Source organism: Petaurus breviceps, unplaced genomic scaffold (assembly GCF_028583685.1).
Source record: "Petaurus breviceps papuanus isolate PSGF00001 unplaced genomic scaffold, PetGlider_PUasm1.0 90895, whole genome shotgun sequence".
In the NCBI taxonomy this organism is placed as follows: domain Eukaryota; kingdom Metazoa; phylum Chordata; class Mammalia; order Diprotodontia; family Petauridae; genus Petaurus; species Petaurus breviceps.
Genome location: NW_027187372.1, coordinates 36,712,012 through 36,727,172, shown reverse-complemented (window position 1 = coordinate 36,727,172; position 15,161 = coordinate 36,712,012). Strand labels below are relative to the sequence as shown.

The window sequence follows — 15,161 nt, the reverse complement described above, 5'->3', positions numbered from 1 at the left end:
CTTGACCTTGTGCCATCTCTGCTACCTTTCAGGTGAGGTCTTTTGCAAGTACTTCACTATATTATTTTATGGTCCAGATATGAGATTTTATTACTTTCCAATGAAAAAACTCCTTCTGCCAATGCAGATCAGCAACTCTTCTACAACTTATATATAGATAGTTATATGGCACACTAATAAATACCTAGCCCAGGGTCATAAAAAAGTACTCATAAGAGGTCATCTTGAACCAGAGACTAGATTTGTAAATACTTTGCCATGTTTCTCAATCACAATGTTAAAAAATCAATGAAAAAATAGCATATTTCTTACCTTCTCAGTGACTGGGGGAAGAATGAGAGGAAGGAAGAGAATTTGAAATTCAGAATTTTAAGAAAGTGTTAAAATAAACGAATTATATATGTACACATACATGTACATACATACAAATATTACATCTGTATATATGTATATGTATGTATGCACACATACATATATATATACACACACATTTATTCAATATGGACCTCTCTCCTCTTAACTCATGTGATGCTTACGTTCTTGTACTTTTTGTGCAAGCAAGTTAAAAGTCTTGAAACTCAATTTCTCCTCCCAATTGCTTCCACAGGTAGTTAGTTCAGTCAAGGAAGGTGACTGAGAAACTCCGGGATCTTTAGTGGCTCTCCTCCTCTTTCTTGGTGCAGCTCCGGTCTGGCTCTATTCATTCGCATCTCTGTCCTCTTCCACACTGGCAAATATGAGAGAGAAAGGGATTTCTACAGACTAGAAACAGCCTAGGTCTCAATCCTGTCCAAGTGGCCAGAGGAGAAAGGCACATGGAATACCCAGAGCTGGGTGCCATTTCCTCAGGTCCTTCTCTTGCACTTAGTTCAGTCCTTATTTTAAACTGTTTATCTTTCAATTTTATTAATCTCTCTTTTACTTTTCAGGATTTCCATTTTGGTATTTAAAATTTGTTCTTTTCCTAGTTTTTTTTAGTTGCATTTCCAATGAATTGATCTGCTCTATTTGTCTTTTATTGATGTATGTGTTTAGAGATATAAAATTTCCCTTAAATACTGGTTTGACAGCATGCCACAAATTTCGGCATTATGTCTTATTGTCATCCTCTTTAATGAAGTTATTGATTATTTCTATAAAATTTTTTGACCCATTCATTCCTTAGCATTAAATCATTTAGTTTCTAATTAATTTTTGATTTATGCTTCCATGGCCCTTTATTGAATATAATTTTTATTGAATTGTCTGAAAAGGGTGCATTTAATATTTCTGCTTTTCTGCATTTGGTTATGAGGTTTTTAATGCCTTAATACATGGTCAGTTTTTGTGAAGGTGCCATATACATCTGAGAAAAAAGGTATATTCTTTTCTATTCCCATTCAGTTTTCTCCAGAGGTCTATCATATCTAACTTTCCTTCCATCCCCTCTCCCCAATAATTTCTCTGGCTTCAAAGTTTTATGGAAAGAACCCTCAGGCTTTCTCCCAGGCCTGGTTTTGTATGCTACCTATTATCTCTAGAAGTCCCACTTTTTAAATCACCTATTTCCCAGAATACCCCCCACTAAAGTGAAATCACAGCACTGTAGCCAGACATAGACTTCTGGGAAACACAGTACAGAAAATTTCTCTAATGAGGCCCAACTAACACGGGACATGTTAGGGACTTTTCTTGGGCATGCCTACTACAACCCAAAACCTTATCTCATATTGTACTTCAGCCTTCTTCATCCTGTTCTTATAAACCTTTTCCATTCTGTAAACACTACCCTCTTTTCTTCCCCATCATAATCAATTGTGAAATTATCAGCAGATTTTCTTTCATTTCCCTTGTACCAACACTGAAGTATTTGAAATCTGTTTTGCTAAAGCCTAAGGTACATTCAAGAAACATTTACTGAGTGACTATTATATGTAAGACACTGCATATATTAGTCTCTGCTAATATAAATTCTAAGATGGCATGGTCATTGGCTCCCAAGATTCCCATCATTTTCTAGTCCACTTGCCTATTTTTCTGAATTAGGACAAGAATAGCAATTACTCTCATTACTTCCTTTACCTTCTGAAAGAGGAAATTATCATTAAGGTAAGGCAAGAATTTGTCAGCTACCCAATTTTTAGCAGAGGCAGACCTCCAAAAGATGACTGGCCAGTTAAAGTCTCCTATCGTGATTACATCTTGCCTTCGTGCCAGGTTTATTAACTATATTAGGAACCCCTTATCTAATTTGTTCTTCTGGCCCGGTATACTGCAGTGAAACACAATATCTCCTATTTCTCCTTCCTTCCATCCTTACCTACTCTCCTCAGCACTGCCTCCAGGTTTCATGGATTTTAATACCATGTATGTAAGAATTGTAGAACATTAGAGCTAGAAAAAACTTTAGGGATCATCTATATCATATATTCTTAACCTTTTTTGTCACAGACCTCTTTGGCAGTCTACTGGTGTCCTAAAAGTCCTCATGCAGACTTTTGGGGTATTCAGTGTGTGTGTCCTTGCATGCATGCGTGCGTGTGTGTGTGTGTATGTAAGCAATGCAGAAAAATTCCAGTGACGAGTAACAAAGGCAAATAGGAAAGCAATTAACAAAATATTATTTTATATTATACTGTATAATATATTATATTATATATAATATTATATATTATTAGTATATAATATATAATATATTAATATACTATATAATATATTATATTATATATATTTATAATATTATAAAATATTATACAAGAGGAGCAGATGAAGACATGCCACAAAGAAACAATCTCTGTGTGCATCCCTCAATCCTCTCAGAAAGTAGCACAAAATGTATCACACATGTAAATGTGTGATAGATTTTGCATTTATGTCTTTTTAGATAAAGAATTGGTTGGCACCAATAGGAAATTGCCCTGTCACCCACAGAGAAAGATAGTAATTTAATTCAAAATGCCTAATAGTTAATGATATGGTATTGGAGCTCAGGAAGACAATGGGGCTGGATATATAGATGCGGGGGTGATCTACATATAGATAATTAAACCCATGGAAGATGATGAGGTTACCAAGTGAGGAGGGTAAAGAGAAGGTAATCCATGACAAAGTACTCCAAAGACCCTTAGGCCCCCTTTTCCTTTGCCAACGGTGGTGGGAGAGTCCCATTTAGTCTCCACTATCTTGAAGAAGGGACATTGCTACTCACACTGTTTGAAGGATCAGGAAATCACCAACTACTTCTTCCAGTAAGACTTCAAGGCCTTATCATTTACTCTGTTGCTATATCCTCCAGGTTTCTGGGCACTGCTATATGATCTACACATTCATCTTAGAGGTAATATGGTATAGTGGAATCTCTGCTAGATTTGGAACCAGAAGACCTAGGCTCAGATCCCAATGCTGCAATTGATTAGTTTTTTTTTTAACTTTTTCATATCAACTCTATGGGTCTCAGATTTCTTATCTGTAAAATGAAAAGACTGGATTATATGGCCTCTGATGTCCCTTACAGCTCAAAATCTATGATTTTCTAATGCTAAAGACCCTTGGGGATTGACATCTTCTCTCCTGATATAGCCTTAGGACTTTCATGTCTTTCCATCCATCCTGAACATAAATTCTCTTATAAATATTGAGGCAACTAGGTGGTGCAGGTGATAGAGCTCTGTGACTGGGCTCAGGAAGACCTGAATTCACATCCAGGCTCAGACACTTACTAGCTGTGTGACGCTGGACAAGCCATTTAATTGCTGTTTGCCTCACTTTCCTCCGCTGTAAAATAGGGATAATAATAGGGTTGTTATCTGCTACCTCCCTGGGTTGTTATGAGGAACAAGTGAAATAATACAACTTATAAAGGTCTTATACAGAGCCCATAGTAGGCTCCATATAAATGTCTTTTCCCTGTCCTTCTCCCTTTTAAAGGTATTGTCTTTCCCAAATAAGAGCACCAACTGCTTGAATAGAGACTGTCTTGCTCTTCAGTTTTGTCACTAGCACTTAGCATAGTGCTTGGCATACAGTTAGTACTTAATAAATGCCCATTCATTCATTCATTTATTCACATACTGTCCCCCATGGCTGTAATACATTCTCTTCTTTGCTTCTTAGAATCTTCAGTATCATTCAAGTCTCGATTTAAATTCTTTTTTTTCTACCCTAGATCTTTTGTGATCTCCCCAACTGCTAATATCTTTCTCCTCTGAATTAGCTTGTATTTATTTAGAATGAATGAATACAAAAAGCATTTTTAATTTTATTAAGCATTTACTGTGTGCCCTCAGGCCCTATGATAAATGCTGGTGATACAAATATAAAAGAGATAAGTGCCAGTCCTCTAAGATATTTATTCACTCTAACAGGGGAAGACAATGTATATAGAAGAGTGTTGGCCAAGAGGTTGTGTTTTGGTTTGGGAAGTCACCGGGATGCTAAATGATGCCTACAATGGTAATTGGCTGACTTGTCCTTTCCAGGAATGGCAGTTGTTTTGATGACTTTCTTCAGAGCCATAAATGAAAAGTGGGGAGGAAGGTCCTTGTACTTGGTAGCATGGGATGACAATGACTTGAGAAATAGCCTAATAAAAAAGCCTGATTCTGGGCTAGAAATAGAAAGTGCTCACCATTCACAATACTAGGGGCCCATAGGTGGGAACTAAAGTACTAGGCTGGAGATTTTGGGCTGAAATGAGCAAAAATGAGATGATTTGTATATACTTATTTGTGTATACGTTGTCATATGCCCAGTAGAACATAAACTTCTTGAGAGTAGGTAGGGTTTTATTTTTTTTCTTTGTATCTCTAGCACCCAGCATAGTGACTAACACATAAAAGGTATTTAATAAGTGTTTGTTGATTAAATGATTAATTACCTGTAACCTATACATTTGATCCATGCAACATTTGCTATGTGTATTATGGCTTTATGTACTATATAGTCTTTTTTTGCTAAGCAGTTCCAAAGTGGATATGTCTATTTATAAATCATATATAAACCTATGTCTATATGTAGTTTGAGATGGATATCTGAATTCTATTTATTCAGAAAATTGTCTTGGACTATGTTGTATGCCACTTTATGAATAGTGATGGAGCGCATCTATAAATCTTTCTTCAATCAATCCATTAACAAACACACTTTAGTACCTAGTTTTATTTGTAGGGTTTACTGCTGTTCTTACTGCAGAATGGGGTGGATAGGGAAAAGAGAATATTTTATACTGGAAGGAATATAGGGCAAAGATTTCTAGCTCATCCCTATCCTGCGAGTCTTGATAAGTGAAATTCCAAAGTAATTTGTGTGGCTCAGTGCTGATGGCTAGTAGCATGATGGTAATTGAATGGAGTTTTCTCAGTTCAATCTAAACACTGGTCTAGGAGAGATTTTGCTGAGACAGAAGCAAAGGAGTCAAAAGAGAGATTTGATAAAGAATTGTGGCAGGCTGGCTGTATATGGTTGTAAGTCTGACTTACAAAAGAGTCGTGATAGTCTTAAGGCTAAAGGCAGCTAGATGGGGGAGTGCTGGTCCTGGAGTCACAAAGACCTGAGTTCAAATACTGCTCAGATATTAGCTGTTAGACCCTGGTCAATTCACTTAACCGCCAGGTTTCCTCACTTGCAAAATAGGGATAATAATAGCATCTACTTCCAGGGATTGTTGTGAGGATCAAATGAAATAATATTTGTAAAGCATTTATCACAGTGCCTGGCACATAGTAAGTGCTGTATAAATACTTATTCCCTTCCCCTTCTCTATGGGCTAGGGGCACAAAAAGAATAGTAACTGCTCTTTAACAGAAAAGGGGGAAATGCATAGTAGCTGCAATTCAACAGATAATCAGAAGATGGCAGCAGCTCACTGGAAAAATCAACATATGACAGCTCAAAAGATCACCAGCAGATATTAGCAAAAGAGAGAAAATAGCCCAACAAATGACATATGTGCCTTGAAGCTCAATAGAAAAACAAATAGACAAACAACAATTTACTGCTTGGTAGATAAAGTAGCCCAGCAGATTACATCCAGACTAGCAGATGACATTAGCAGCTATGACTATATGAAGCAAGTGGCAACTTTGGAGGCAAAAGGGGGTTTCAGATGGGAGAGAACCATAATGATATGTTCCCTCACCATGTATGTTCTCCATGCATTTTCCCCTCTTCAGTTGCTGGTGTGGGAATCTGCAGTTGAGTGTGCTCCAATGAATATTGGGGGGATTTTCTTTATTATTTCTTTTGTGATACTGTTTAAATGCTTTTTTTTTTTTAATTACTGGGTTGGTTTTTTTCTGATAAAAGAGAAACATCATGGGGTGGCTAGGTGACCCAGAGAATAGAGCACCAGCCCTGGAGTCGGGAGGACCTGAGTTCAAATCTGGCCTCAAGACACTGTAACACAAAAAGTGTGTGACCTTGAGCAAGTCGCTTAACCCCAATTGTCATACCTTCTCCCCTCCAAAAAGTGGAGAGAGAGAGAGAGAGAGAGAAACATTAGTGGTTTTAAATAAATCCTGACCCAAATGTTTGCGCCTTGCACCATGGAGCTTTCAGGAGCTTACATTTGAAGGGACTCCAGGATACATAGAAGAAACACACAGTTTTCAGAAAGTTTTTGTTTATTGACAAAATCTTTGTTTATTCCCTCCCCTTCCCCTTCTACCCTGATGATTTACTTCTAAGCTCTTAGATTGAACTTTGATGAAATCTGAAGAAAAAGGGAGCTAGTAACCTCAGAAATTCTGTTTTGTGAGACATTATTAGAGGGTTTAGGTGTTGTTTGTGGTTTTTTTGTTTTTGGTCTTGATTTGTCATTTCATCAGCGTGGAGGACTCTCATACAAGGTACTCCCTTCACTAGCTATTGTGAAATTTTTAGTATTGGAGAGGTGCCAGGGGTACTGAAAATCTAGGTGATTTGCCAAGAGCCACATAGCTAGTATTTGTTAGAATTTGACCTGAGGGCTTCCTGCCTCTGAGGCTATCTTTCTGTCTGCTATACCACACCATTAGATATTTAACAATGGACAATGCCCTTAGTCTCATATCTCTAAGGCACTGAGAAAGGTCTAGAATTTGTCTTTCTATATTGTTGGAGATTTTGCTTCTAAAAAGAGCATTGAAATTATATTATAGTATTGCCCAAGCTCCTATCCAAGCTCCCAGTGCTAAGGGATTTCTCTTAATTTTATCTATGTTGTAATATGATAATACAAAATATTCCCGTATTATCCGACTTGGATTCCACATCGAGAGATGCGTAATGAATGGGTAAGCTATTTCTTTCTGACGCAAAACTCCCCATTTAATGATCTTCAATGCATATTTTTCCTTTGGAGCTGGATTTATATCATTCACAATCCCAGAAATAGATTTTACAGCTGAATCTAAAGAGGGAGAGACACGAAAAAGTTGGGCTCCCAAAATCAGGGGTGCATCGTGCATAATATAAGGTCTATAACAAAAGCTTTAATGTTTCTGGTGTTTCCCTATTGTCTATTTTACCAGCAGTGCTGGTCTCACCTGTGTTTATTAAGCCGAGGTTGCAGAGGGTGATGGATATGTTGACATGCATCATTTGTAATTCTGTTTGCAGTGAAGAATAGAATCCATCTAGAGCAAACTTGAGTTTAGTTTGAGTAGTCAGCAACAAGTGGCGCAGTTATTTTCCCTAGACAACAAGCAGAAGTTGATGACTGGGGACTATATCTCTTAGCCCTGAAAAAGCTGATTTCTTGTATCTTCTCAACCAGTTGTGTCATTTTGGGAAAGCTCAATTGCAGATCTCAGAGTTGGAAGGGATATCAAAGGCCATTGAGCCCGGGTGATACATGACCAAGAAATCTCTCTTTAATATCACTGACCTGTCTTCCTCCCTTCTGCTTGAAGATCTCTAGGGAGAAGGAGCCTGTTATATTCCCCCAGTCCATTCTACTTTTGAACAACTCTGGTCATTCTGCAGTTTCCCCTTAATAATCCAGCCTCTATATAATGCCCATCCATTACTTTTAGTTTTGCCATCTCAGGGCAAGCAGAACAAGTCTGATCCCTTTAAATATAGAAAGAAGTTTTAGAGTGGGTCAAAGATTCAGCCAGATCTGGAAGCAGGGTCAAATCAAATTAACTAGAATTATAGTTCAGGGGTGGGGAACCTGTGGCCTCAAGGCCATCCTCTAGGTCCTCAAGCACGGTCCTTTGACTGAATCCAAACAGAACAAATTTGTTCTGTGAAGTTTGGATTCAGTCAAAGGGCCACACTTAAGGACCTAGAGGACTGCATGTGGCCTCTAGGTTGCAAATTCCGCACCCCTGGTTTAAGTGATCTTCATTTAACATCCAGACTAATTCAGTCAGCCAGTAAATTCGCATTTATTAAGCACCTATTATGACAGATGGCACTCTTCCTTTTTATATATGTATTTTTTTTTTGTTTTATTCTACTCAGTTTCCAGGTCTGAAGAGTGAAAATATTTATTATTAAGAAATTAAGAAACTGTGAAACAGGTCCATACAATGACCAAAGAGAGAGGAAATTTGCATTCTAATTCCTATTGGCTGAATGATTCAATTTGCCCAATCAGATAACATGGCTGTGTAGTTGGAGAGAATGAGATGTGGATTTGAGGAATGACAAATGTGTAGGACTGATTTTGTTTGTTTTTATCCACCCTTATTTCTTTCTCTAAAAAAAAAAATTTATTTGTTTTAATCATCCAAAATCTGTCTTCTCACCTTCCCCCTCTTCCTCAAAGGTAGAACATAAGAAAAAGAAAACCCATTATATACATTGATAATAATTTAATATCAACTTAATGGCCCTCAATCAGTTCCAAAGCCTGAACTAATCAACCAGAAGAAGAGCCTGAACCTAAGGGCTTCTTTGTTCTCTGAGTAAACTCAGAGAGTACCTCTTCCTATGCCAACAAAGCCAAATGGGGCTGACTTTATGGCCATTAAGGATAAGACCCTTAACTTGAGGCACTAACTTGAGTAATGGGACTTTTTCTTATCTTAATATTTTTTGGACATATACTATGTTATGGAATGTTAATGGTAAAGAAAACACAGATATCCTGAGTCATAATTTCAATTGACACTTTGTCAACTCTCTTTTTTATCGTATTTACCATCTATTCAGTTAAGAAAATTCATTTCTCATACAATAATTAAACATTTATGGAGATCATAAATTTGAGTGACAGCCACACTGAATTGGGATGACTCTAAAATGTATTTAAGCTTTCTCATTCTTTTGTTCCAGCAGTCAGAAGTTTCCTTCTGGCTCCATCCATGATCATGAATCTGCTAGCTTAAAGGGAATAAATGATAAAAAATGTATATCAATTAGCCTGTTTGTCTCCTTTAACCAAACTTTCAGGTTACTAACACGTATAGTCAGTCAAATCAAATATTCACTTTGCCTGTGTCCAAAAATATTGTCTCATTTTGCACTCACGATGTGTATAGCATATTTCGTTACCAATCATCTGGAATTGTGGTTGGTCATTATGCTTATAAAAGATCAGCACAGTAATTTTCAATTGCATTTGTTTGCCATACTTTGTTTCACTAGTTTATGGGCACCTTTTCAGATTCCCATTCTTTGCCACCTCAAAGAGCTTTAAGTATTTTTGTGCATCCTTAGGGTTTGTTTTGCTTGGATTAAGCACTCCCTGAAATCTTTGTTGTTGAATTGTTTCAGTCCTGTCTGACTCTTTATGATCCCATTTAGGGTTTTCTTGGTGAATATACTGGAGTGGTTTGCCATTTCCTTCTCAGTTTACAGATAAGGAAATAAGCAAACAGGGTTAAGTGACTTGCCCAGGATTACACAGCTAATAAGTGTCCAAGGCTGAATTTGAACTTCCTGATTCTAGGTCTGAGTAGGGAGTATCCTTCCCTCAAATTCCTCTTCCCCCAAACTCAACTTCCTCCTTTCTCAGGACACTGCTTAACATCTCTTTCCCTAGGAATGCCAATTTGTACACAAGCTGAGTCTGTGACTATAACTGGGTAGTAGGCAACAAAATTGCCAGTTTGTACCCATCCCTGTAGCAGTTACCCTTCAGCCTCTCCCTGGGCAACAGAGTTCCACTATTTCTGTGCTCTTGACCAGGCCTTGTTTCCAGTGTCCACAGACATCCCGGTTTCCCCACGCCAAGTTGGGCCGGACAAGTAATGCATAGTGACATTTTCTCTGTTTCTCCTTCATGATTCAGTCTGGTGCGTTTTCTAGGTTAGTATAAGCATCTCTTCTTAAACCGTAGGTTGCCACCCCATATGGGGTTGCATAACTGGATGTGGGGGGTCATGAAAAATTTGGCAGCAGTAAAAGGTTTCTGAACATGCAACAATAAAAAATTAATGCAAAATCAAATGCATAATGAATCTGAGGTGTTTCTGGCAGAGCTTGACCATGTTGCATCATGGAACTTCACTGCAGCCTTGGTTCTGAACACACAACATGCGCACTTTGCACTGCCTATGCCATCACACTAAGCAATGCCAAAAAACACTTCCAGAAACACCTGGGCTCAGATATGAGATTATTGCATATTGTGAATTGAAGTGTTTTTACTGTGCATATAAAATTCTTAATTGTATTTAGGCTTGAATTAGGACAGAATTTCTAGCAATTTTTGAAATGACCCTAAACCTACTTCTGCCCTTTTGTATTATGTATTTTGCGAAGCGGCATTCTTGGCATTGACAATTATAAAATCAAAATATCGATCAACTCTGAAAAATGTAGCAGATGCTCTGTGTCCTGCAGTATCAAATATTCCACCAAAATTTAATTCTTTATGTAAAAATAAACACATCCATTTCATTAGTATGCAAGTTTTAATAAATGGTAAAATTATATGTATACTAAAGAATTGTTTTAAAATAAATTTCTTTATGATTTATTAGCAGTAAAGGTTTGATTTGTATACCTGTTTTATGTACTTATATACCAAGGGTTATGTAAAAATTTCTCAGGCAAAAGGGGGTCATGAGTGGAAAAAGTTTACGAAGTCCTGGTATAAAGGATACTTGTGAAATGGAACTTGGCTCACTAGTTCCTACCATTCCACCATTTTGCCTCAGCTACGATCAACCCCCTTTTCTGCCTGGAAAATATCATCATCTCTTCTTTCTAGTCCCTCCAGATATATAACAATTTTTTTTATCAGTAGAAAAGAGAAACTGCATGTACACACACACAACCACACACTCTTGCCATAACAAACCTGAAACTTTAAAGGTCCCCCAAGAGAGTAGTTGAGAATCTATTTTTGGTTTCAAATGCTGATTTTGTTGGTCTAGGGAACTTCCATTGAAGAAATTCTCTCTGCTGATGTCAATAGTATCTATTCAGAAATTCATATTCTTAAGGAGTAAGATGAGAACCTGAGCCTAGGTCTTTCTTACTCCAAGACCAGTTCTCTTGCTCACCACCCACCATTTCTCAGTTTGGAGTCTTCAATTTAGAAGAAGAAATAACCCCCAGGGAAGAAAAATGGGACATTATAAGTAAAAAAAAAAAGATAGGAATAGAAAATGGAAAAGAAATTCTGAAAAGTAGAATTTGAGTTATACTTAGACCACTTAATTAGCTATATAATCTCAGACAAGTTACTGATTTGGTTGTCTCTTGTGTAAAATAATAACTTCCTGAAGGTATCTTTTGAGGATTGAATGATATGATGTCTGGAAAAGGCTTTAGTGAGGAATAAATTTGTATATAAATCATGAATGTGAGGCACTGCTTTCTCTCATGACCTCTATGTTCTCCATTGATGATATTCCATTTCCGGCCTTCATGCCATGGCATAGGCTCTGACTCCCCATTCGAGGAATGTTCTATCTTCTCTCCTTTGCCTTTTGGAATCTTTATTCCCCCTCGAATCTCAGCTCCAATTTCAACTCCTCTTCCAAGAGGTTTTTCCTGATTTTTCCCCATTCCTCAACACCAGAGTTTGTCTATAATACAAAGTAATTTCTAAGGGAGTGAGAACTAACTCTGGGGTGAGTAGTGGCGGGGAGGGCAGGCCGAAGAATCTATCTATGTATCTATCCATCTATCTATCATCTGTAGATGGGAGCCCTTCCTTTTTTGCCTTTGAATCCCCTCGTACATTCTTAAATCTTTGATGAATTCTTGACTTCCCTTACTTCCTTTAAGTCCCAACTAAACATCCTATTTTTTTTTTTTACAGGAAGCCTTTCTCATTCCCTCTTAATTCTAATATCTTCCCTCTTTTAATTATTTCCTTTTTCTCTTGTATAGAGCTTGTTTATGCATATCTATTTACTTGATGTCTACCTGATTAGATTGTCAGCTCCTTAAGGTTAGGAGCTATCTTTTAACTCCTTTTGTATCCTTAGCACTTAGCATGCCAGGCATATAGTAGGTGCTTAATAAATGTTTACTGAATGAATGGAATGCTGAATAGTGATAACTTTCCCCCCCCCCCCCCATTCTCCTTTAAAGCCTTCCCTCAGTTGATATCTCCAGTTATATTTGCATGTAGTTGTAAGCTTGTTATCTTCCTTACTAGACTGTGAGCTCCTTGAGAATAGAGGCTGGCTGTTTTTTTTTCCCCCTCCCTTTTTTTGTATCCTCAGTGTTTAGCACAAGGCCTGACACCCAGCAGGCACTTAATACTTGTTGATTTGTTGACTTGACTTCCTGATCAATTCATACTGCTGGACTCAGCACCACACATACTTCAATCAGACACTTCCATCTAGCTACTCTTTAGTTCACTGCCTAGTGAGGTTTTCCCTCCTTCTTTTCTATTTTTGATACCCAAGTCCAGGTGAAGTTTTTCCCTCTCCACAATCCCAGTTATTTAAGGAAGTAAAATTCTAAGCCTTTCTAGCATTTCTAAGCCTTACTTAAAATTATTGCCAGAGAAGAATAAACCTCAAACAGTCCTCATACATCCAGAAAGGACTTAACTCTCAGGTCTGTCACTCACCTATATCTTCCTGAACTAGTCTCATTGTTTCCTGGGCACTTGACCTCTGGTCATCTCTGAGCTGCTTCCCATCTATTCTCCTTTGCAAACTTTCTTTATGGCTGCTCCTTACAGATCATCAGCCTTCACCAAATAAAAATTTTGATTCAATACTTTCTCTTGATAGCTTCCTCTTTCTCTTTATCCATTCCCCTTACAGAGTTCAAACACCCAGGCCATATTGTCATATCACTTCTTTGTTAATCAATCCTGGTTAAATATAAACATAGATGAATTGATTCTTTCCCTCTCCCCACAGGTTCTATTACACTGACTTCAGGGAAGTAGTTCCTAGTACAATCAAAATTAAGTAGGCTCTTTTCTTATCTTTCCTCTCTTTCATTCCTCACTCACCTGCTATTGAGGAGACCACCACAATGCTTCTACTGTCTTTCAGCATAGGTAGGGCAGGTTATATAGCCAAAGAAATTGACATCCATTGATGTGCATATGCTGGCAACATCACCATTAAAAAAACCTCAAACTTACAGATGTTATGTGGTTGAATTTGAGCATGTCCAGTTCCCCTGTAAGGGTCAGGCAAGAGGAACCATTTAAGTTCAGAGCCCTTCCTTGACTTTTTAATCATCCCCTGTATAGATCTAGGGAGTTTCCCCAGAAGAAGAGCAGAGTTCAATTTTACTCATCAGTTTTCATGCCTTTGTGACTACTTGCTCTGCCAAAACTAATCCCTCATGGTTCCAGGGATGGAGTGTGCTGAGGCTGCTCCTAGTTTCAAACATTCAGAGATGACCTAATAATGGCAGATTGTCATAAATTCTACTTCTTTGGATCTTTAGCTTCCTTCCTAGCCCAACTCATGTACCACCTCCCTCATTTTCCCAATGGCTAGTGCCTAAGACCAAGCCTCTGAAATTACTTATATTTACTTTTTCTAGATGTTGCATTAGAGTGTAAGCTCCTTCAGGACAGGGGCTGTTTTGTTTTTTAACGTAGTATTCCCAGTACCTGGCATATAATAGATGCATAATAAATGCATACTAATTGATTTATTAATGATCAATTCCTTAGATCTTCATTGAAATTTCACTATAGGGTACATAGTGCCATTTTAGAAGAATGAGTTAGTTACAGAAGAATGAGTTAGTTACAGAGGAGAGTTAGGACAAAGTCTTGCCTTTTAAGAGTTTATCATCCAATCAGGGTTGTAAGGAGGTTGTGAATATATATTTTTGTTGGTAAATTAATTCTGAATAGATAATTGTACATGGACATAATTCACTATTTAATGTGTTTTAGGGTTTAGTATAGAACATATATATTGTAGACATGTTATTTTCTGAATATATAGGTATGTGAGGTGAATGACCATGCATGTCTTTGAGTGTAGAAGTTTTCTGATGCTTCTTACCTTCTTCAGCTTTGCTTCATTTCGTGCTGTCACCACTAAGTAGGCTCCTATTCATGCCAGGTGATGGGCTATTTGTTCTCCAATGCCTCTGCTGACACCAGTGACAGTCACCCTTTTTCCTTAGAGCATCTCCTGAAAGTCCAAGATGGAAATAAGGAACATTACTGGCAGAAATAATCTCATATATCTTATCTTAGAAACCAGAGTCAGATGTTTTATTGGTTATATTTCAGGGTTTATAACCCCAGGGCTAGACTCAATTTAGTTTATTTCAGCAAATTCTAAATTGTGAGTAAATATCTCCATTAAAGGTTTTCTGAAGATCCAGATCCATACACACATAGCCATATATTCCCAGGTCATATTTCTCACCATGTTCCTAAATGTATGTAACTAAAAAAATTAAAAAAAAAAACTAGAAAAAGAACAAATTAAAAATCCCCAATTAAACACCAAATTGGAAATCTTGAAAATCAAAAGAAATATTAATAAAATTAAAAGTAAGAAAACCATTGAACTAATAAATAAAACAGAGCCAAAACAGAGAAAGAAAATTATAGACCAATTTCCCTAATGAATATTGATACAAAAATCTTTTTTTTAGTAAAATTCTAGCGCTGAGATTATATCACTTTATCAGAAGGAGCATACACTATCACCAGGTGGGATTTATATCAGGAATGTAGGACTGGCTCAGTATTAGGAAAACTATCAGAAATTGACCATATCAATAAGAAAAACAATAGAAATCATAAGATGATATCAATAGAATCAGCTAAAATAAGTAGTGGAAATAATTAACAA

The 15,161-nt window shown here is 37.2% G+C and overlaps 1 protein-coding gene across 1 annotated transcript; it reads right to left on the bottom strand.

Annotated features, from left to right (window-relative positions):
- Window positions 1–620: 620 nt before the first annotated feature.
- On the bottom strand, window positions 621–14,681 carry HSD11B1 (hydroxysteroid 11-beta dehydrogenase 1). Its single transcript, XM_069074777.1, is given in 10 exon segments — window positions 621–727; window positions 7,217–7,366; window positions 7,503–7,614; window positions 7,616–7,650; window positions 13,340–13,395; window positions 13,397–13,464; window positions 13,466–13,512; window positions 13,629–13,673; window positions 13,676–13,739; window positions 14,358–14,681. Coding segments are annotated over 10 exon segments (867 nt in total). The 5' UTR covers window positions 14,541–14,681.
- Window positions 14,682–15,161: the final 480 nt, after the last annotated feature.